The 22,913-nt window shown below is 43.4% G+C and overlaps 1 protein-coding gene across 1 annotated transcript in view; it reads left to right on the forward strand.

Annotated features, from left to right (window-relative positions):
• The window catches only part of LOC119383631 (DNA damage-regulated autophagy modulator protein 1), a 57,424-nt gene extending 39,427 nt beyond the window's left edge, over window positions 1-17,997 (forward strand). Inside the window, exons 6-7 of the mRNA XM_037651894.2 lie at window positions 10,658-10,722; window positions 17,033-17,997. Coding sequence (XP_037507822.1) covers window positions 10,658-10,722; window positions 17,033-17,254 — 287 coding nt within the window. The 3' untranslated portion in view covers window positions 17,255-17,997. The remainder of the gene's footprint in view (window positions 1-10,657; window positions 10,723-17,032) is intronic.
• The last annotated feature ends 4,916 nt before the right edge of the window (window positions 17,998-22,913 follow it).

Genomic DNA, 22,913 nt, shown 5'->3' on the forward strand with positions numbered 1-22,913 from the left:
CGCTTGAGGTCGAAAGTTCTCAGGAAAGTTTGCTCCATGTCGGTGGACCTTTAAACATGGAATGTTAACACGTACCCTTGGTCAAACAGTGCCTCAACTGTGGAGTTCGTTCAGTAACTGTTGGTCACTTTTAAGTCTCCATCTCACCGCGAATTCACTGTCTTATTTTGACTAGATTGTTGTGTGATTGATTCGAACAGTACTGAAATTATAACGTACTGAACCGAACGCTGTTGAGGGCCGTGTGCGAAAATCGCGTACTTTCGTCATGTTTTCGGATGTAGCACAAGATTTAAATGTACAACTCTTAAGTAACTTAGCCTCGCAGGTGTGTTCCATCTTCAGCAAGTTTTTTCAGCGCGTAACAGGCGAGGACGAAAGACCGAGAAACAATAAGACACACTCAAGCGCTCATCTGTGTCTTATTGGTTCTCGCTCTTTCGTCTTCGTCTGTTTCACGCTTAAAAACATTGCTCAAGATCATGAACCAACATACTCGTGCTTGAGTCCTCCTATGTTCCATCTATACTCCCAATATGACAGAGGAATCTGTAGCACCTATAGAGTTTTTAAATCTTTCTTCCAAATCATTGTTTTGTCAGCGCTTATTAGAGCAACTTACATGAAAAACAAGCGTTGAAAGTTTTCAAAGAACAACATATTTCGTTAAGCACTTGGGATATTCGCTCGCCTTTGATTATCTGGTATATGCGGAGCTGTTATGCACAGATTAAGACTGCTGTTTCTGTCAAGCTGTCGTTACTTTTCTTTTTACGAAATAGAAATGCTCCGTCATAGAAAGATGAGAACTTCGCGCTATTCCAGCACTCGCTGGCAGCGGTGTGCCACTCTGCAGCTCCTCTGAGCTTTGATCTTGAACACGTAGGAGGCATATGAATATGTTCACATTTATTTCATTCGCGTGAACTGTAGTTTCGAGAGCTGGAGGGTCAGTACAGGAGTCTGGCCATAAGCCTTATACTAAAAAACTTCTCTATCACCGAAGAACAGCTTCACAGCTACACTTCGACTTCATATAATGGAGAATTATAGCCGGTCCATAGAGGTATCGCACTTTTAGGAATACTGGCTTGCAGGAGAGGTAAGGTTAAGGGTAGAAACAATGTTGAGAGCGCCATTTGGTGGCAGGGATCTTAAATAGGACAGAAAGCTGACATTACAGCACGGTGTCAGAATAGCTTAGGTGGAGCGACGGCGCGTTGGAATGTGGAGAAATCGGGGACCTCTCTCCCTTTCTTGCCGAAAGGAGGCGCGCGCAGGCCGGTCGGGACGGTGGCCGCCTGGCTATACCCAGGGCAAACTTGACGCTCCTAACGTTCGGTGTTTTAGCGTGTTTAGCGATATCGCAAGGTCCTGTGAGGATTGTGTGGTATTCTAATATCATACACATAAGTTAAATATAAAGCCTTTGTAGTGTTTTATACGTGACGGTTCGGCATGCGGCGTGAGGCTCATAAACACCACCTTCGGCCTCGGCAACACCGTGGCCTAGGCGATCGCGCCCGCATTTTGTCTAGAAGAGTAAATCTGCAGTTGCGTGCGTGATGCGGGTTGACTTCACCCTTCATTTGCCCTCGAAAGAATAATTGATGTATTTGCGGTCAACCTCATATAAAGAGCAGGTATCATGCGTAAGGGGCATTTCGCATATGAGATCAAGGGACCCTGCACAATCTTTTACTACGAACCGCTTATTTGCGAATTCCGTAACCATTTGCGAGAAGACGAATGCTTTAATGTACTGGAATAGAATAACTCTATTTAGGTCTTTCGGGGCGTGCACTAGCACCTGACGCGCCGCTCTCACTTCGGAAAATACAGGATTGAAATAGAGTGCAGTAAAGTGGGCGACAGCCCACTTTATTGGGCGTACTTTTTGGGCGTAGTGGGCGTTGCCATCGGTCTTGTGACCGATGGCTACGAAGCCGCGCTTTGATATATTCAAACTAAATAGACTGCAATCACAGTATTGGCACAATCTATGAATTTTACATATTTCTGCCTAAAAAAGCTGCCTTAGCTCGAGTATTGTATGGTGCGGCTAAATGAGAAGAGAGAATGTAGAATGGCACTCAAGACAGTTGGTGGTAGCAAAAGAGAAAATACTTTATTTATTCGACAGTGCATCATCTGTACCAGCACAACATGCACTGACAGGATAAAAGCCACAAAACACTAGACAAGCTTCGAAAGCTTTCCTAGCTTCTGCGTTTTGTCTGCTTCAACCTTCCGCAGCTGCTTACAGTATTGCCCCATCCTGACTACAACATAATAATGAAGCACTTTCGACATAACATCGACATTGTACTCGTGACAGGGAAATGATAACGTGCAATTTCCTCCGACATAGTCTATTGCCATGTCATATGCGTGCTTTTCTCTAGCATGTTTGCAAAATATTGCTTCAACATCCTTTAAGAACATAAACAGGCAAGTGTTTGTGTGCACCAGTCCCCCTCGCGTCTTAGTTTTACTTCTGCTACTGCAACAAACCGCATGTCTGTGACGAAGCACTACAGGCACAATCAGGATGGCACATGGTGAGTCATGATGGATTGGTCGTTAAACGTACATTAACATTCATTACCACGCGCCAGCCAGCACGTGTAACGTTGCAACGGCGGCTGCTGGAATCCACAACCCATGAGAGGAATTTTTAAACTACCATTGTCAGTTGTGTTGCTTTCTTCTGACAACCATCATTTAGTGAAATGTCACCCCCCCCCCCTCTCTCTCTCTCGCCCCGCTTCCTTTTTTAGGGAATACCTTTCTCTTTTTGACTAAACTAGTTCGGGTCCGCCACGGTGGATCAGTGGCTAAGGTGCTCGGCGGTCGCATTTCGGTAGAGGCGGAATGGTAGAGGCCTGTGTACTCGGCACGTTAAAGAACACCAGATGGCCGAAATTTCCGGAGCCCTCCACTACGGCGTCTCTCATAATCATATCGTCGTTTTGGGACGGAAAACACCAGATATTATTATTAATATTCCAGTTCGTCAAGGCGACCTCACCCAATTTGCCACGGTGGACTTATTTGTGCACGAGCTAAAATATTTTTGAAATTCGTGTTCACCTGTAAACTCATTATCGCTGTTCGCAGAAGCTATATTTCCTATGAGTTCCCATCTGTTGGCTACCGCCACTAAATTTTCTTGATGCTGTGCATTTAATTTCAAATCAGAGGGATATGTGCGGTTACCCTAATAAAAAACGAACGACCAGCAGCTAAGAGGTGTCGCAAATGCAGCTTTGTAAGCGACACGGCCCCCGTTGAAGCGGCTGACCTGAAGGATGGATGGATGGATGTATGCTATGAGCGTCCCCTTTACAACAGGGCGGTGACATGTCTGCCACCAGGCTCGAAGAAAAAAAAAGACTTCCTTGTTTCATGTTGGCCTAATACCTTATCTACATTGATTAAATCTATGTTATACCAAAAAAATATAAATTCATGGTCCATCTCCCTGCCTCTTAAGGCAGAATGACCTTATTTTCCCCATTATTTATTTTTGTATTTTATCTCTACTTTTCTGCCACCAATACTCTAACCGTCTCTTACTTATTTCTATCGCGGACGTGTTCAGCTTTCCATTGTTGTCCCTAAAACCCAAGGCTTCATGTAGACTCGTGCCCACACGTATACCTGGGTGAATATCGCCACATTCAATCAGTATATGTTCCATCGTTTCCTTAGTTCCCCCGCAGCATGTACATTGTTCTTCTTCGTTACTGAATCTCGCTTTATCACTACGCGTTCTAAGGCAGCCCGACCTTGCTTCAAACAGTAAAGCGCTTCCCCTTGAATTATCATAAAACCTTTCCCTCCTTATTTCGTTTTTTCCCTTTCGGTAGCTACTCAGAGCCGGCTTCTTTTCCATCGCTGTCAACAAATAAGTCCTCTCCGCCTCTCTGATCTTCCGTTTAATGCTCCTTGTTGCCATATCGCCCGCACTGCTAGCCGTATATATACTGGTGAGCCTCCAAGTTCTTTTTCTCCACTGCGTGTCAACGCTTTTTCTATACAAATACCTGAAAACCTTCTCTGCCCATCTACTCTTCTTCATTTTCCTCAGCCTCTCTTCGAATCTCATTTTGCTCTGAGCTTCCCTCACTTCAAAGCCTGTCCATCCCATATCACCCTTTACAGCCTCATTTGTCGTCTTCTCGTGAGCGCCCAACGCGAGGCGGCCCACCGTCCTTTGATTTACATCTATTCCTGATTGTACCTCTGACTTCATGCACACCACTGAGTTCCCAAATGTAAGCCCAGGGACCATCACACCCTTCCACAGCCCTCGAAGCACCTCGTACCTATTGTATCCCCATAAAGATCTGTGCTTCATAATTGCAGCATTCCTCTTTCCCTTTGCTACCGATGATTTCTCTTGTACCTCCATATATCTATCCCCCTCATTTACCCATACTCCGAGGTACTTGTACTCGCTTACCCTCGGTATTTTTTGGCCCTGTATTAAGACCGCATGGTCTTCGTGATCATTGAATACCATCAATCCACATTTTGTTGCACTAAATCCTAGTCCTAGAGCCTCACATTCCCTTCCGCATATATCTGCCAGTCGCTGTATATCATCTTGACTGTCCGCAAATAAGACAATATCATCAGCATAAAATAGACCTGGAAGCTTCTGCTCAACCATCGTGCCGACCTGTTTGTGTGACAAATTAAATCCAATGTTGCTACCTTCTAGCGCTTTTTCCATCCTCACCATGTACAGCATGAATAACAGCGGGGACAAAGGACATCCCTGTTTCAGCCCCTTGCTAATTTCAACGCTGTCCTTGCTACTTATTCCTTCCCATTCCTTGCCATTCTAGCCTCGATACACCCAGCGCAGCCTGTCGGGAAAAATGCAAAGCGCGCCTCCTTGTTCGGCGAGGAGGCTGCGCGGCGGAGGCGGAGCGTCGGTAACCTAACCTATTCTAACCCCGTGCATTACAGTAACGTACCATATTCTGCCTCACTGATGACGCAAAGCAGCGCCACAAAAGCACACTAATAAATGTGCAGTCATTTTACAATTCTCATTCGATTAGAACGTCCTCGCAACTCAAAAACGCTCCAAACGCATTGTAGTTGCACAAAGGCCGGTCTTAAAAGCGTTATACCATGAAGGCTTGGCGAAAGATAATCAAGCTATGTCCGAGGTGCAGCAAGACATGTTAGTTATGCTGTGCAAAAATTTTAGTGATACCACGTCGCGACATACAGAAGGTGGCGTCAAGCTCGGTTCAGGGAGTGCAGACAAAGTTGAACCTGGTCGAACCTGCGAAAAAAATTGAACGTAGGGCTTTCTTTTGAAGTGATTCTTCCAGTTTTGTTATGTTACATTGTCCGTGACCGTACCATGGCGGCATAATCGATAGTGGATCCAACAAGCAATTTACACATTACCGGTTTAATATCCTTTCGACATTGTGCATATTTCTATGCAGATATCCTCTTTGTTTCGACAACTAGCGCTTACCCGTACCGTAGGTCATTGGGAGTGTCACGGTAGCTTCAATACTTCGCCGTTGCGCTGTAGTCTGTCGCGACCTCTATTTTAGTAACGCGCCTGTACTTAAGTGGGTTTCTTTTTTCGCTTTTCCGCCTTCAAGCTGACGCAATTGGAAGAGCGACTGTTAGCTCGCTCCTTAACCTTGAGAAAACAATAGAAAATCAGGCGCTCGCTTCCCGCTGCCAAGCAGCCGCTGGTTATGGCACGTTATGCAAACGGAACCGTACACACGGACGAAGCATGTGCTAAACCAAGGACTCCCTTCCGCGTTGCGCGTTTCCCACACCGCGAGCTTCGCGTGGCTCCCATTGTGGTTTGCCGTTAGCGACGAGACTTGACACCCGCATCTGCAGCATCCATCTGAGTGCTCGCAAGGTCACCGCGAGACGTGAGCTCGCTCTTGGCTGTCGCGTTTTTGACGAATTGCACCTGCCACACACCACGTAGCGAGTACACGGGTTTGTGACTCCCGGCTCGTTCCGAGAAAAGTGGCTTCGCGTTATCATACCGGAGGTATTCGTCGAGATTTTTCTTCGAATAGCGCGCGTAATAGCGTAATGCACAGCATGTACAGGCAAGTGGCTTCCATCTAGGAAAAAAAAAAAAAGCATGATTCTACTTTCACCATGGTCACGTAGGCCGTACGGCCAGGAATTATGCTCGGGAGTTATGGAAAGCAGTACTCCCGCCGCAAGGCCACCAGCGCCGTATGGCGCGAAGGCTCGGTGTCACTAGGGGAAGAACATATTTAAAACAGGGCAAATACCACAAGGTCAAAGTGAGCACGTGGCAATATGACGACAGAATTAGTTTGCTATATTCATGGCAATCGGGATACATGCCTTGCTAATAGTCGAAAAAAAAAACAAAAAAACTCGCAGCTACCCGTTTTCTTGCTAACTTACTATTACGCCTGTCGTCTCGCTCGCCAGTGTTGATGTATAGAGGCTAAAAAAGTGTCATCCAGATCCGCAACACTGTGCAGATTCAACGCTCACTTAGGAATCTATGAGAATCGAATCTTTCGTGAAACGGTTAGTCAAATTTGAGAGAGCTGACAGCGTTGCGCGAGTTCTTTTGTAGCATAGCGTTGATGTACAGTCGCGCTCAATATGACTTGCAACACGGGAGCGCGTAGCCTCACGAGTTCAAATATTGCGCATGACTTCAACATTTTTTGTTTCAATGACCAAATGATATTTTCTTATTTGGGATTATACCTAAGTGCGAGAACAGCGTTTAGGTATCGAAGTAATGGCTAGTGGAAGCAATGCGCCGTCGTGAGGCCACGCGCTCCCGTGTTGCAAGTCATATTGAGCGCGACTGTACCATGACCGGCCAACCAGCAGGACAAAGGCGATATCCTAACCAAAGCGCATACGTGTCGATGCCTGACAGCACAATTATGCTAAGGGCGTTAATACAGTCTAGAGTGTCTGTTAATTGCAGCCGCAGCATAACTGTCCAGCATCGTTTGACACTATATAAACCGCTTACAGGATGCCCACTTGACTGACTACTTGACGTATCCTACACAACTTGCGCGCGAAGAGAAAAGGCGTGAGCTTCAGTAGATGGACTCCCATCACAGACGGTCTCTAATGTGGCATATGAAAGGACACGTGCCTCTCCAAGGTTAAAACAAAGCATCTCTGAAACCAATACAGTAATTCTGCTTACTGGATCTTTCCTTTCAGTACTTTTGAGTAACATATTCAATGCTCGATTCCTCGGCGCGGGCTTTCTCTTTCGTTTGTTCACAAATTGTCATATGTTAGCCAATCGGCATCTGATTGTGACAGTGGCGAGAGCTTGCAGAGAAAAAAAGTTGGAGGACTCTTGAGCTTCGCCTTCAAGAGCGGAAAGCGAAAGCGTAATTGAGTCCCGTTCGCACCGCCTTGTGATTCGCTTGCCACGCTTCGCTTCTCCGTGTGCACAATAACCGTGCCGCGAGGAAGGAAACCTATGTGCGCATAACAATGACCGTTTTAAACTTTCTTAGATTGCACACTGCAAGTGGAGTTGCGAAGTGCTCACTACGGAATAATTCATCATTTTTCGAAGTAGCGAAGAAGACAATACCCTTCTCCAAGGCAACAAGCACGCATACGTAGCTACACACTTTGTTGGCGCTGTAGCTGATCGTGATGATCAGTTATGCCTGAGAGGCCATGTAATGATTAGGCGTCAAACCAACCACTCTTCGCGCAATTCACATCATGTGACGCCCACAGGCCGGTAAGGAAAGTGGGGCTCACTCAGACTCACTAAGAAATATATCTTGCGCCTAGATCTCACAGGGACTCAGGGTCGCCCAAATTTTCCTCAACCGGACTCGCTCGGACTGAGGGTCACTAAAAATTTTCTCTACCGGACTCACTCGGACTGAAACTCACCAATATACCAATCACCCGGACTCACTGAGACTCAGGCTCACGGATCGACCCGAGTCTGATGAGTCAACTCATGAGTCCGTTAGCGTATAATTAGCTTTTCCGACCATGGTGTCAATGCTTTTTAACACCAATATCTCACATAATCGGTGCTCTATGCGACGCCTTTTGAGCTCTTACTTTCAAATACGAGTTGTCAGTGGTTGAAATACAGTAAGGACACTTTTATTGAAAGACACGACTCACACAAGGTGATTCTATCAAGAACTTCCCCCGTAAGAGTTTACGGGGGGAGGTGAGGCAAGGCAACTACTTCCCTTCTACCCTCCGTAATTCAAGCCTCTGCTCAATGAATATTAAACTGGTGTGTAAACACTAGTGCATTGAAGTATGTGTGAGTAGGCGTCAGGTATAAACGTGAGCCGACATAAGGCTGATATCAATGCCGAAGTTGAGTAGATAAGACCATAGGTCGGGAACAAAAAGTGGAGCTCACTCACACTTTCTCACGAAATATATTTTACGCTTAGGGCTCACTCGGACTCACAATCACCGAAATTTTTCTCAACCGGACGCACTCGGACTCAGGCTCACTAAACTTCTTATTAACCACACTCACTAGCACTCAAACTCACCAATATATTACTGATCCAGAATCACTCAGAGTCGATATGTGTCAGTGAGTCTGAGTGAGTCGACTCGTGAGTGAGTTTGGCGACCTATTGTGACGCCTGATGCGATTGTACTCTTCTGCAACGCCATAATACCTGTGTTAACATGACTCCTCGCACCGCATGACGCCTGTACAGCGCTTTTTTCCGATGTAGTTTCAAGCACATAGCCTGGCACTCTGGTGGAAACCCGACTGCCACGCAGAATACCTGGCTTCCAATGCGGCTCGAGCCCCTGATGTTTACTGTGTGCATCCACTGCGATTTTCGCTCACTACCAAGAACCGACGATTCCTGTCTGGAAGCTCACAACCAGACAGGAATTTCTGCGACACGGGCTCTATAGCGCTATCGCGTTAAAAAACGGCCGAAGTCGACGTGTCGACTCATAAAGGGAGACAGAGTGTCCTCTAAGCTCCTGGTTCTTTCCACGATTCTATTTGGATCTCAAGTGACACTCCGTCCATGTGTTACGTACGTACTTCTCAGCTCCCGCCTCTTTATAAAGCACACCTCTTATCAACGCTAGTGTTACGTAAATAGCAGCTTATCGCATATTACGCTTGTGGCTCTGCACGTGTCCCAGCCATGCGTGAAGTCGACGTGAAGACATTCCTGCCCTAAAAATTCACGAGAGGAAGCACGTTCTCTCTGAAGCCTGAAAAAAAAAAAGAAAAGCTAAAAACATGGATCTCTTCGGCCTAGCTGTGTCCTCCGTACGACAGTAGCTTTCCTTTCACTTGACCCTTTTAAAGCCCGTGGATTCCTATGTAAATACGCATTTGGAGGCGTTAGACAGATCGCCCTTACTTTGCGTTGTGGCGTCCGTGAGAGAGAAAAGTTATGGCCAGGGCCGGAAGGCGTGTGACCCTGTTTGCAAACACCTCTCTGATGAAGGCAGCAGCGCGCAGAGGTGACAGCATGTCAGTTGCGTACAGCACCGACGAGGTCGCTGTCTTCGCGCGAGGACCACGCGCTTTTTTTTGACAGAAAACGACGCGTCGCCACGCTGGCTGCTTCTGGCATTGCGGCGCGCGTGATTTGCAAGTCGCTCTTGGTTCGCGCTGTGACGCGGTTTGAAAGGAAGTGAGGACGTCACGAAACATCCATGAGACGGGGATTGCCGTGAAAACGTCACCCGTGGAAATTTGTCAGTAAAAATTTCCGTTGCGAGAGGTAACGCTGATGAGAGGGAGATGGTATACGGATAACTTTAAGTTACGGGAGATTGACGCCCATGCAGTCATCTTAGCGGATCTCGATGTCTAGAAGCTGCCGCGGTAGTACAGTTGTTACGGTGCTCGACTGCTGACCTGATGGTCGCGGGTTCGATTCCGGCCGCCGCCGTTGCATTTTCGATGGATGTGGAAGTGCTAGAGGCCCATGTACTTAGATTTAGTGACACGTTTAGAAAACCCCAGGTGATCGAAATTTCCGGAGCTACGATGTGTCTCATAATCATATGGCTGTTTTAGCACGTAAAACCCCAGCAATAATTAATTAGCACGATGTCTAGGAAAGCCTCAATGCGTTGTTGTAGACCATGTGGTTTAACAGAAAGGAATTCGTGGTTTGATTGCAGCTGGTCAGCGGGTGCGAGTAAATTTATGTCACAGGAGCAAGCACTACGCCGCGACAATACAGATGGGTTTAATGAGCACGTTATGATATTTTTCAGTAGGGGTTGCCTTCTTATTTTTTTATACAAATGCATGGGTTCAGTAAGGACTATTTCAACATGCTGTACGGATGCGCTCTTGTAATAAATGTTCCTTTCTCCTTCCGCGAAGAGTAAAATATATCTGATGCCTTTTGTCACTAGTAGTGACCTTTCGCGGCCAGTTGTTGGCCGTGTTGAGCAGGTCTTATCCTTTTCCAGAACATTCCATTTCGCTCTAAGAAATGCAACTGAATTTTACCTTTAAATAATAAAGACTACCATTAAGTGTGCTTGTGTTCTGGTCGCTATTTTTACTAGTAATTTAACGGTACGTATTGATGTCTCGACTCATGATTTCATGTTAGCTTATGTCTTACTTTTCTGCACTTTTCAGCGATCGCGTATTGTCCTTTAGGACAAGCGGAGGAGCTGGGACCGCTTCCAAATGGTCCCAGAAAGGTGAGCATTTCTACTGTTGTTTCTTCTCAAACAGCGTCTGTGCTAAATTTGTTATCTCCACGAAGTATGAATGTATGACTCTCAGAGGTTGTGGACGGAGCATACATCGAGAAGAAACTGTACGAAAGAAATCATTGGAACTTCTACGGGGAAGCTGTATATTGCTGCGAAACCAGAATTCGTCCTTCCTACGTACTCGAAAACTCCTAGCGCGTACACTCTAAGAACTGTGACTCTCTTTTTAATCATGTGAGAGTCACACGTGTAGTACTCCCCTTAGAGAGGCACGTTGACCCTCTTTAGGAGAGTCGTGGAACGCACGACTTTCTAAAAGAGAGTCAGGGCATGACTCTCCTAAAGAGCGTCAACTTGCCTCTCTAAAGGGAGTGACAGACATGTGACTCTTACATGTATAAAAAGAGGGTCAAATGACACCTTTTTTTCTTAGAGTGCACTAATGTGCCATGGAAATAGGGCAAGCCCCACTAATCACTGATTGTCTAGCAAAAAATTAAGAAGTCGTCCGCGGGCGAAAACGTATGTGCCACAGAAGTTGGGTGAATCCCAATACACTACACACTACCGGTCCACTAAATGTTAAGAAGGGAACACACGGGCAGTAAACACCAACTGAGATTTCTGGACAGGCGTGTAACCAATAATTGAGGAAGATTTCAATGGACCGTCGGGATAAACCCAGTGATAAACACCGGGGCCGTACGTTTCAGCTTCGTTGGTTAACCATCTACACGGAGTGCTTGTGTGCTGATTTTTTTACTGGGTAATACGTTTCCACTATAGTCAAGGCGTGTGAATAAAAACTGCAACTGCGATGTCTTGATTTGCTTTGAGTCTGTTTACCCCACAAAAATTTATAAGTTCATTTTCTTCATTGCTGAAAACGTCCAGAAGTTTTGTCTCAGTTAGAATTTGCCGGTTACTATCCTCACGTAACGCAGGAATTTGAGTCAGCCTTCAGAATGGCGATATATCTTCGTAAATGGGTCATTGCATGCCAACTGTCCCAGTCTGGGTGCTCGACAAAAATCAATTTCTCTAAAAAAATCTGAGAAAATTACACTCATATAGACACTAGTAATACAGTATTTTCCCAAAATAATTTGAGCGGCAAAAAATTTTTGGGCACGTGGGCGCCATTTGCACTTCACGAAATGTTGGAAAAGCAGGTACGAAAAAAAAATTCGCTATAAATCTACCGTTCGAGGCATTGTTTCAACACTTGCTTTTTTGCGTTTTCCGAGCATCGTGATTTCATTATAAGGCAGTTCCTTATAGGAGCTTTATATTTTTTTACTCCTTAGCATGTAGGTAAGTTGAGTAAATTGTCGTGTTTTCGAAATTTTTTTACAAAAGACAATTATTGATGAAATGCAGCAATTATTTTTATACAACGCTCCATAAAACGCACTATCTGCTAATTTTTTATTTTGCTTGTGTTCGACCCATAGGCTCTACAATTAAATCCTGAACTTGGCAGGAACGCTACATTGGCCTATGTTGAGACGTCTGTAGTACCCTAAGGTGTTCCAAGAAAAAATAAACTGAAAAGCGCATACGATTGAGAATCATAAAGACTTTGTCCAGAGAAAGTTTAATCAAAATAGTTTTTGTTTTAGTTGAGAAAAAACATTTTTGAACATCAGTCCCACTATTGCATTGTTTTGCTGAGGGGACAATACAAACCAACTGAATTTGCTGCATAAAAAAAGATGCAGTGTATTATTAGCGCATTATTTTCCGTTCATTTGTTAGTACGTTATATTGTTGATTACATATCAAGGTGATAATAAAAAGAGGTAAAATATAACAATGCCATTGGCTTAGATATGCCACAATTCTCCCAATAATGAATCGCGTTACTTATTGCATGGCGCTCTCAGAATCAAGGAGCTTCAATATAAGTTAAGTCTCAACGTTCATGTAAACAAGAGTAAGGAGGGGTGAGTGTGGACGTTTATAGCGGATCCATACGAAGTTCATCTATATATACCGCAAGGGACATCGTCCGCGACCGTACGTCGTCCGCGACCCTATACGGACGGAATATGCCAAGCTATTTTTGATATCCTAATTTGGGTGGGTGAGGGCAGCAGATTTTTGGTTAAAGTAGGATTTGTCAGTCTGGTAAAATGCAGTTTTACAACTGCTATGAGATCACAATAGCAGATTACTTTTGTGGCGTAGTTGCACGCCGCCGCCGCCGCCGCCTCCGGTGTGCGTAAGCAATGCAATAAGCAACGCGATTCATTATTGGGGGAATTGTGGCACATCTAAGCCAATGGCATTGTTATATTTTAGGTCTATTTATATCACCTTGATATTTATTGAACAGTATAACGTACTAACAAAGAAACTGAAAATCATGTGCCTATAATACACTGCCTCTTTTTTTATGCAGCAAATTCAATTGCTTTCTATTGTCCCCACAGCAAAACAATGCAATGGTGGGACAAAACTTCAAAAATTTTTTTCTCAACAAAGACAGCAACTACTTTGATTAAACTTTCTCTGGACAAAGTCTTTATGATTCTCAATCGTGTGCGTTTTTCTGTTTATTTTTCCTTGTACCACCTTAGAGTTCTACAGACGTCTCAACAGGCCAATGTCGCGTTTTTGCTAAGTTCAGGATTTAATTTTAGAGCCTATGGGCCGTACACAGGCAAAATAAAAAATCTAGCAGATAGTACATTTTATGGAGAGTTTTCTAAAAATAATTTCCGCATTTCATCAGTAATTGTCTTTGGCAAAAAAATTCTAGAAAACACGACAATTTACTCAATTTTACCTACGCGCTAAGGAGTAAAAAATATAAAGCTCCTATAAGGAACTGCCCTAAAATGAAATCACGATGCTCGAAAAACGCAAGAAAGCAAGTGTTGAAAGAATGCCCGGGACGGTCTATTTATAGCGAATTTTTTTTCGTACCTCGTTTTCCAGGATTTCATGAAATTCAAATAGCGCTCACAAGCCCAAAATTTTTTTGCCGCTCAAATTATTTTGGGAAAATACTGTATTACTAATGTCTATATGTGCATAATTTTTTTCAGATTTTTTAGAGAAGTTGATTTTTGTCGAGCGCCTCGCTGGGACAGTTGGCGTGGAATGACCCAAATACCAGTAGTATGTATACAGTTACTACAAACGATTGAGGCAGCAAGAGAAAAAGAGAGCTGTTGTAAATTATAAATGAAATGGTATCACGGCGCACTCCATTTCACTGACGGACGTCGCTTTGTGCATGTAAAGGATGTTGCTGAGATGGCGCCATCAATTAGCATATCACTTTGTCATTGGCCGGCAATATAATGCATGGATGGATTAATAAACTTTATTTTGGTCCCTCGGTACGCGCCCTAGCATAGCCAAGAAAAAATATAGCATTTCTGTGTTTGTTTCATATCATTTAGTGACCACAAGTGAGCCCCTGACGAACGAGAATTTATCTGAAATAGTGGCGAGGAACCTATAACTGTGTAATGGAAAAAGCAGCTCTCAAGTCAATTATCTAGGGGGTTAGTCCCTGTTTCAATTCAAAGAAAACTACCGACTATGCGCATTCAGCCAGCATAAAATCAGACGACTAGACATGAAGCATTCTACTTCACAATATTACACTGAGCATGAATAATTCTATGTCGTATCATACTTAGCATCAATAATAGATGCATAACGCCCTCATAAAATTGAGAACATTCTGTGTGTGATTGTAATCGACTGCCGATATACGCTGTATGCGTTAATTCAGGGCGCAATGGAATAAGTGTGGACTAAAGCGGGGTTTGTAAAGCTGGGCATATATTATATGACCCAACACAGGAAACGGTCTAGTTAATTCATTTGCTTAGGTATATTGTACTGCCAGAGAAAGGGCAGTTTCTCTTGCATCAAGGAAGTTTTCATAGACAAAAATTGTTCGCATTTTTTGGAGTTATTTAAGAAAGGTGGGCTGTTATTTTAACTTGGATGTGAGTGATTATGTGGCTGTATGTTGCGTATACCACGTTTTTCAAAGCGTCGTGACGTTATTTTTTACTTGTACCTGATATGGAAATTTGTATGTCGTGTATGTCCCGCCCATTCAAGAGCAAACAAGCAGTATAGCCATCTTTGTATTTGCGCTACAACTCCTTCGGTAATGTCAACTTTAAAAAAAAATCGCAAATGTATTACGCTAACATTTTCACGTTACATAATTCCATTCAACCGTCCGCCTCGCGGGATCCAGTACAGTGACTTTTTTTTTTCGAAAGTCTGCCCTTAGGCATAATATTTATTCAGAAATACACATATAAATTTGCTTCGTGTATGAAGTCCAGTAACGAGCGGTGGTGAGGTCCACTAATCCAGCGGTCAAGGTCGGGTGGTCGGCCAGGCCTGAGGCCTGTTGCACGTAGGTGACGACGACGGCTTAATTGTAGACCCGTGCATGTCCACAATAGGTGTGTGACAGTTACGTCGCTGATTGGAGCGTCGCAAAATGGGCACGATGTACCATACGGGCCGCGGTACTTTTGCGCCCAAAGGGTGGTCACGGATGGGGTAAGTTTTGTTGACTCGATAGAAGACGGCAAATTGAATGTTCGCGGTCGGCAGCAGCACCCGTACACCTTATCCCCGCCTTTTCGCAAGGCCTCCGAGAGCTGTGCCGCTCCGCTGAAAGCGTTTATAGACGAACGTTGGCGGAACTCACGTCCCCTAACGGCCTCCGCGGGAAACCCCAGCGCGTTGTTGAGTCTCGGAGGCGTCCGCTACGCGACTTCGTTTGACGTTCGCTCCCGCGGTGGCGCAACCTTCCTCACTCTGTACACGTTCAAATGCTGAAGGCGCCCTTTTTAAACTTGAACTTTTTAGAACTCTTATAACCAGGATGTACCATAAGGTTGTCAAACCTCGTTAATCATTATTCCATTAATTTATTGAAATTTACATTGTTTGAATTGTAGTACACAATATTGTATTATATTCCCGCACACACTACATGATTAGCTAAATGGCGTTCAAACGTGGGTCGCTTTTATGACGGAAACACTTGGCTACACTAAGCAGTAAAAGTTTGTATTTTGCATACTCTGAATTCTTCTGATGACCAATACGTCTTACTTCTATACTCACTGTCATGCGAGAAATAAGTTTGAATGGCTAGCCTAATTTGTTTACGTGCCAACTATATGTAATACGTTCTATCTCCAGCATTTCATTAAATAATTTCTCTCTCTGTTTGCTAAGAACACTTTTGCCAGCACGATTGGATTCATCTTTATGCACAACCGACAGGGGCGTGTTATACGGGGGAAGTAAGAGGCGTCACAAACACGCGCTCGTAATGGACTGCTTAGTTCACTGGAAATAGCCAGATTGAACTGATCCCAAAAAAGACATTGCGAAGAAATAGCGAGTTCAATTAGGAAAACACTATTTCATTTCATTTTTTTTTGTATATCTCCGGAAAAGAGCGTTACCGAAGGTTCTAATGTGGTGCATCTCGTTCTGCCGCAATTGATAAATTATTTAAGTTGCTGATTGACTGGCACCTTGAGGAACTAACCGGAGGAGCAACCAAATCTAACACGCAGTTAAAATGTGTATCTGTCTTTCTCCCTTGATTGCTTTACGTCGACCGTCGTTGCTGTGGTTGTTGTCCAGAGAAACTACCTCCTACCCACACGGGGGATTGGTCACACAGTCGGTTACAACGTAAATGCGTGAACAAAAAATTAGGTGAAGCAATACAAAACGCTATCTAAACAAAAAAGGAAAGTACTGATAACGCCTGACATAGATGAATATTATATAGTGAATTCTCATCCAAAAAGAAACGACAAGAAAACCAATTCTGTTTTTGATTCCCTGTGGTCGGCAACACGTGCTTGAATGAATTTGTATGTAGAGTGTGTATATATATATATATATATATATGTGTGTGTGTGTGTGTGTGTTATATACAATGTAGTGGATCATACCAACGCAGTGACTGGCGCATGAAGGAGTGTCTGGTGAAAGAGAAGGACAAAGAGGGAATTGCGTTGGGTCGTGTTCGCTTGAGTTGCTCTTGTACGTTACAAGATATATATATATATATATATATATATATATATATATATATATATATATATATATATATATATACATGAGGCTATCATAGAGCAGTCAAAGTAGCAACCGCAGCGTGTTGTTCTGTGTACCTCGCATTGACCTTGTCTTCGAGAAGGCAATCCTGCCATTATGCAAACATCTGCACTTGTCGTGGTGTTACCGGAATTTGATACCATTCGCAATGTTTTCATTTCAGTATCCTGAAGGCATTCTAGTCAGCACGATTTCGGAGTGGGTGGTCGTCTTGACGTTCATAGCGTTCACCCTGTCGTTCGCTGCGGAGTTCCGAAAGTTCAAGCTGACGCTGAAACTGGAGTACATCTCCGAGCCCAACTCGAGCCACACGCAGCTGAAGACTGCAGCTGAGAACCACGGGGAAACATGCCTCAGGGAAGAGTCGCCGGCGTCGCCGAAGTGAACGACTGCTCGACCGTGCCTCTAGTCAGCTCTCTGGCCATCCGCACACAATGTGCAACATGTCAGGAACACGAAAGAAGCGTTAAACAACGTGTCATTGTCGTCGTAATTGTGGTGAATGCCATATAGATACTGAAACGGACCGGAGCAAACAGTTCGCTAAGTTATGACTTCTAGAACTATTCAAGGGTCCAATGTGTCTGAACTTTTCTGTCAAATTCACAGTTGAAGGTATATCTAGCTGTCTATCGCGTTGTTAGTGCCTCAAATGTTTTTCTTTTTTTTAAGTATTGTTTGGTCATATTCGTCTTGTGAACACATCAGATCTTCAGTAGGACTGGGATTAATTGATGAGTTTTAAAAACACATTCTTATCCTGGATGTTCTGAACTATTGCTCGTGTGATTTGAACAAAAAGACTCATATGCATACCTTATTACTCCTGCACTATCAACAAACATTTTATAATTTCAGTGATATTGAGGAGACATTTCAGGAGACTCTTCTAGCCTGGCCTCTCTATCGTGACGAAGCCCGGCGGTTGTAGTTTTGCTAATTGATGGAAATGTGATCAATGAAATAATGCTGACAGAAACTATCATGTGCATTACAGGGTGTCATATTTTGATATCTGTGATACCGACCGGAAATGCGCATATTGTTGTTGTTTCCTTGTTATTCATTAAGTTGTTGATGGTTGATTCAGGGGTGTGCTAAAATAAAAAAAGCTGAGTACCTCTACAATCCTTGCTACAGAAGCATGCTTTCTAGTTTACCAGTTTTCTCATTTGGCTTATAATATAAAACAAACAGTAACACGCCTTAACCCTTAGTAGCACGCAATGTTACCACAACATTGAAGCAACTTTCCAATGTGGCGCCAACGTTGCGTCAACCTTTGGTGCTACTAGGGAATACTGATCACTGAACCCTTGCTTTTTTTTTATCTGGCGTCAACTTTGTGTCATAATCAGATTCTATTACATATTCGAAGTCAATTGTCAACATCATTGCGTGGCTGCAGCAGGTAATTCTGAAGTTAATGGAATGCTACACAGATCAGTGGCTATTATTTGAAAAGGAAAGTAATTGTAATAGAATGCTTTTATTACTGATGGAATTCCTCACCAACTGAACTGTTTCCCTTTGCAAGACCCAATGCTGGTCAATAACGCCGACAGCTCAGTCACATTTGTTACTTTTATTTATTTCCTAAACATGTTTGAAATGTCCTTAAGGTGTTGCAGAAGATTCACTATAAAAAATGTGCTCGTTCACTAACATAGTAATATCGGCAACACCAACATATACATCAGTCATCAAGCAGTACACACAGTAAGGAGTGGCGACGGAGCTTGAAAAGGGCCCAACCCGAAAACAGTTCTTCGTAGCGAAACAACAAGCTTGGTGCAGTCAGAACAAGAGATGGAGTTGAGGTGGTTAAATGGGGTTTCAAGAACATTAAAATAATTAATGGGCAGGTTATGCTGTCCTCAATAGCGCTTACCAGAATTCCACTCGCTTGAAGGCCGCAATGCGACATTGGTAAAACCTTACTTCTCTTATAACACATGATTAGGCACATTAACCAAATGACATTCTCGATTCCGTTTTACTACTGTATGCTGTATAGCTTGTAAATTTCAAACGTGTATTTTTTAATGTCATAATGCTACTTCCATGCAAGACCACTGACGGAATCATAGCTTCAAGGCTAAGGCAAGTGCGTGTTACAAATATCTAGGGAAATCTCTATCTTATTTTGTACATTGTTAAATTCTGAAAAGAGGTTCAGTAATATCAGCAAATGAAATTCGCTGTGCATTAACATCCTTGAAATGTTCTTCGTTGTATCTAAAGCAAATGGGGGCGGGCTGGGGGGACTTTTTATCCGTTTTACTAAAGAACAACGTTCAAACCACAACCGACCAATTGCCGTCCGAAGCGTGATGAGAAAATGATGTCTACATATAGCATCGGTACATTTGAAACGTAATATACATATCCCATGAAGAGTACAGATGTCAGATTTACCTGTATACTTATAAAAATCGGGCAGAGTGATCCACGCGGACGTTAGTGACAGCGCCCCATATCAAGGTCCTTTGCTCCGTGTTTTCTATATACGAAGTATTACGTACACAGCCGGCGCTATGTATTGTCGATTCAATCGGCAGAACTGCCGCACAGTAAGTTTGGTACAGTGTGATACGTCCTGATACAATTCACCAGATGCATTTGCGGTTAAAATGGATGCGTGGGCGTGTCCAACATTGGTCTCACGTGTTCAGAGGACAGTCTCACTTAATTAGTGAGGAGGGTGTGCTCTAAGAACACGGAAGAGGCTTCGCCTGAAGTCGCGCAGTTACGTTCAGCTGCGCGATCCTATGCGACGTGGCGGTGAACGTGGTGCAAAAGCTTCGTGCTTCATTGACCGCTCCCACTGTTGCTGTCCAAGCTCTCCAGAGTTGGACGTGATAGGTTTGAAGTATAAATTTTATCGTCTTGATCCGAGACTACTTTCAGAAAACAAGATCCCAGGACCTTGGCCCACGGTTTCGTACATGCGCAAAACCACGAAATTGTGATATCGACCGGACTTCTCGAGCGTTTGTGAACTGCCAGCGCATGTTCGTGTTGTGTTCACACTAAGTATTGATGTATTATATTCATTACTCTTCTTCTTTATTCTTTATATTATCTATTATCCTCCGTTCCCCCACTACACGTAAGCGTAAGGTGACCAACTAAGCCCATGCTTGGTTAACGTCTCTGACCTTACCCTTCGTTTTTCTTTTTCTCTATCTTCTATTTTGCTTTATCCTTCTGTTACGTATTGCACTCAAGCTTTCCAGTGATTGTCACACCAGCGAGTGTTTGAGGTAAGTCGAGCATCAGCCGGAAAAGGAGACTGCTTCCAACATCTTTATTGTTTTCTTAACATGGAATCAATATAGCGTTCTAAATTGTAGTCGACATACGATTCAATAAAATCAGTGCAGAAGGGTTAAGATCTTGCAAATACAAGTGGATAATTAATTTTTCTATCATGAAGGTAATTACAATCTGCAGATTTCCGCGAAAGAAATGGGTCATAAACAGTGCCTTTGTGAATGATGTTGCGCATTAAGTTCTCACTGTACGATTTTGTAACCGCCTGTTTAGTTAGATGATCAGGCGACACACCCAGGAAAGGGGCAACCCCAGATTGTATCATGAGTTAACCCTTTGTGGCTTTGTACTATACTAAGGCGCGTGACTATTTTACATTTCGCCTAACTAACAACTGGTGTTTATATAGCTATCCTATATGTCACAATATGCATCAATTTTCTAAACAAAATACAGCGGCATAAAAGGTGTACACGATTGACAGCATAAATACATGAATTTCAAGGAATCGCCTGCTTTTTTCTAAATGGATGAATTAGAGCTAAAAGGACTCAAAACGGAACAACGCTAGTTTTATAATGATAGAGCAGTCTTCTGGATTAGTGTGTCTTAGGTAGTTTCACGGTAAGTGGTGTTAAGTATATAATAATATCAAGGTTAAACTTAGGTTTTCGTTGGTTTGAAGCACGTAGCAACAGCAGTGTTGGTACGTCATTGTGACGTCATGGATTTAGGCTTGTGTTCTTGCCTTTGGGGCGTTCAGGCGCGGTGAATTTATCGACATTTGCTGAATTCAGGGATTGGCTCCTTCAGAACACACTGCAGTTCCCCTTTAGCCATAAATAATTATATATGAGCCAGAGTTGACGAGGCTATAATTGACATGACTACGTCATAGTAGGCTGCTACGGGAACTTCGTCACCAACCTCGTATTTTTTTTTCTCTGCGACTCTCCAGGTTTATCAAGCATTATCTCATGATAAGAGGGTTTTTTTTATGTTCTAGAACGGCACTTTGTAATACAGCTCACTTTATGTTTAAATTTGTTGTCGCTTCGAGAAGCAACCATGCGGTATTTTTAATTGGTGCTATCAACATGGAGGTCTTTTGTTTTGCAAATGCCATCACCTTGCACATCATCATAGGGCATGCGTGCTAAAAGACGGTCAATTTATTAATAAACAATTATATCGGACAAGTTGGTATGGATCCATCTTGGTAGGAAGCGCACAACTTTTACAAGAGGACACGAAAGACACAAGCGCTTAACTTCAACTAAACGTTTATTGCAAAACGCAGAATATATAGGGGGGGGGGGGGGGGGGGAGAAAAGAAAAAGACAGAGGAATGAAGAACAACCCACCAAAAGCCCAAATGTCGTGCCATACAGTGCTCATCCATTGTTATCAACCACACCATCCAAAAAACAAAGTTCTTTCCGCGTGAGCGAGATACATGCTGCGCTTACACACTCAAAGTCATCACGTGTCATTTCAACTGCTTCAACAATCAAACGGGTTAACAAATCCCTGTCACGATATAAAACACATGTGTTGTCAAAATACGGCACGCACCCACACTCTTTACAGTGAATAGCCAAGTGCCCATCTATAGCTTTTTGCATTTTATTGTGATGTTCTTTTACCCTCTCATTAATACATCTTTCAGTCTGTCCGACTTATACGCGACCCCAATACAAGGGTACTATATACACAACGGACTTTGGACAACCAACATAGTCATACGATGCTTAATCTTGCAACCCTTCTTTTCTTTCAGCGCGGGACAGGTTTCGCTACATATTTTCGATAGTTCCTCTGGAGCAGACATGACCATTTTTACACCAACCTTATTTCCAATCTTTTTAAGATTGTGTGCCACACCATGGATATAGGGAACAACAGTCGTCTTACGCTGCTGCAGAGAAGCGTCGTCACGCGGCCGATTTTGTTTCTCTAGGTCCCTATAGAGTGATTCCGCGACAGCCATAACCAGTCTTATCGGGTAACCTGCTGCCTGCAGCCGTGAAACTCGAAGCTCTTCTGCATGAGGTGAAAACGCGATTTCTTAAGGGAATTAAAAAGGCACATACGTGCAACAGACCTTTTGACTACCTTATTATGTGCAGGCGAGAAAGGCAACAATGGCTTTCTGCTCCTGGGCTCATAAAGCCAACACACATGGCCACCCTGAAATTTTAATGAACGATCAAGGAACCTGAGAGTGTTACCACATGGCATTTCATGTGTAAGTTTTAAAGGCTGGCAAACCGTCTAAAACATTTCAAGGGTCACATCAGCACAACTGTGAAACTCATTTGCATCACATTTCAAAATTATCAAGTTATCATCCACAAACTTGAAGATTTTCACAACTTTAGTTCCTAACAGCTTCTGATCAATCTTTCGATCCATGTGGGCCATGAAAATATCACTAAGTACGGGTGAAATAGCCGAACCAATACAAATACCCTGTTTTTGTATGTAGATGCTTGCATTCCAATTAACAAGTGTAGACTCTAAGCATAAAGCCCATAGATCCAAAAAACCTCGCACTGACATACCACAAGTGTTGTGAAAGGTCACTGCACCACGTTCAAGTATACGCTGTTCGACAAACTCAAGAAACATATCATGAGGTAAAGAATAGTACAAATCTTTCACATCGATGGACGACGCTTCAACCGCTACATTGGCATTAGATACTAAAAAAGTATCAATCTGCTCAGAATTCTTTTTGTGAAACGGGTCATTAATTTGCAGAGAAT

The sequence above is a fragment of the Rhipicephalus sanguineus genome, chromosome 2, assembly GCF_013339695.2.
Source record: "Rhipicephalus sanguineus isolate Rsan-2018 chromosome 2, BIME_Rsan_1.4, whole genome shotgun sequence".
Taxonomy (NCBI): domain Eukaryota; kingdom Metazoa; phylum Arthropoda; class Arachnida; order Ixodida; family Ixodidae; genus Rhipicephalus; species Rhipicephalus sanguineus.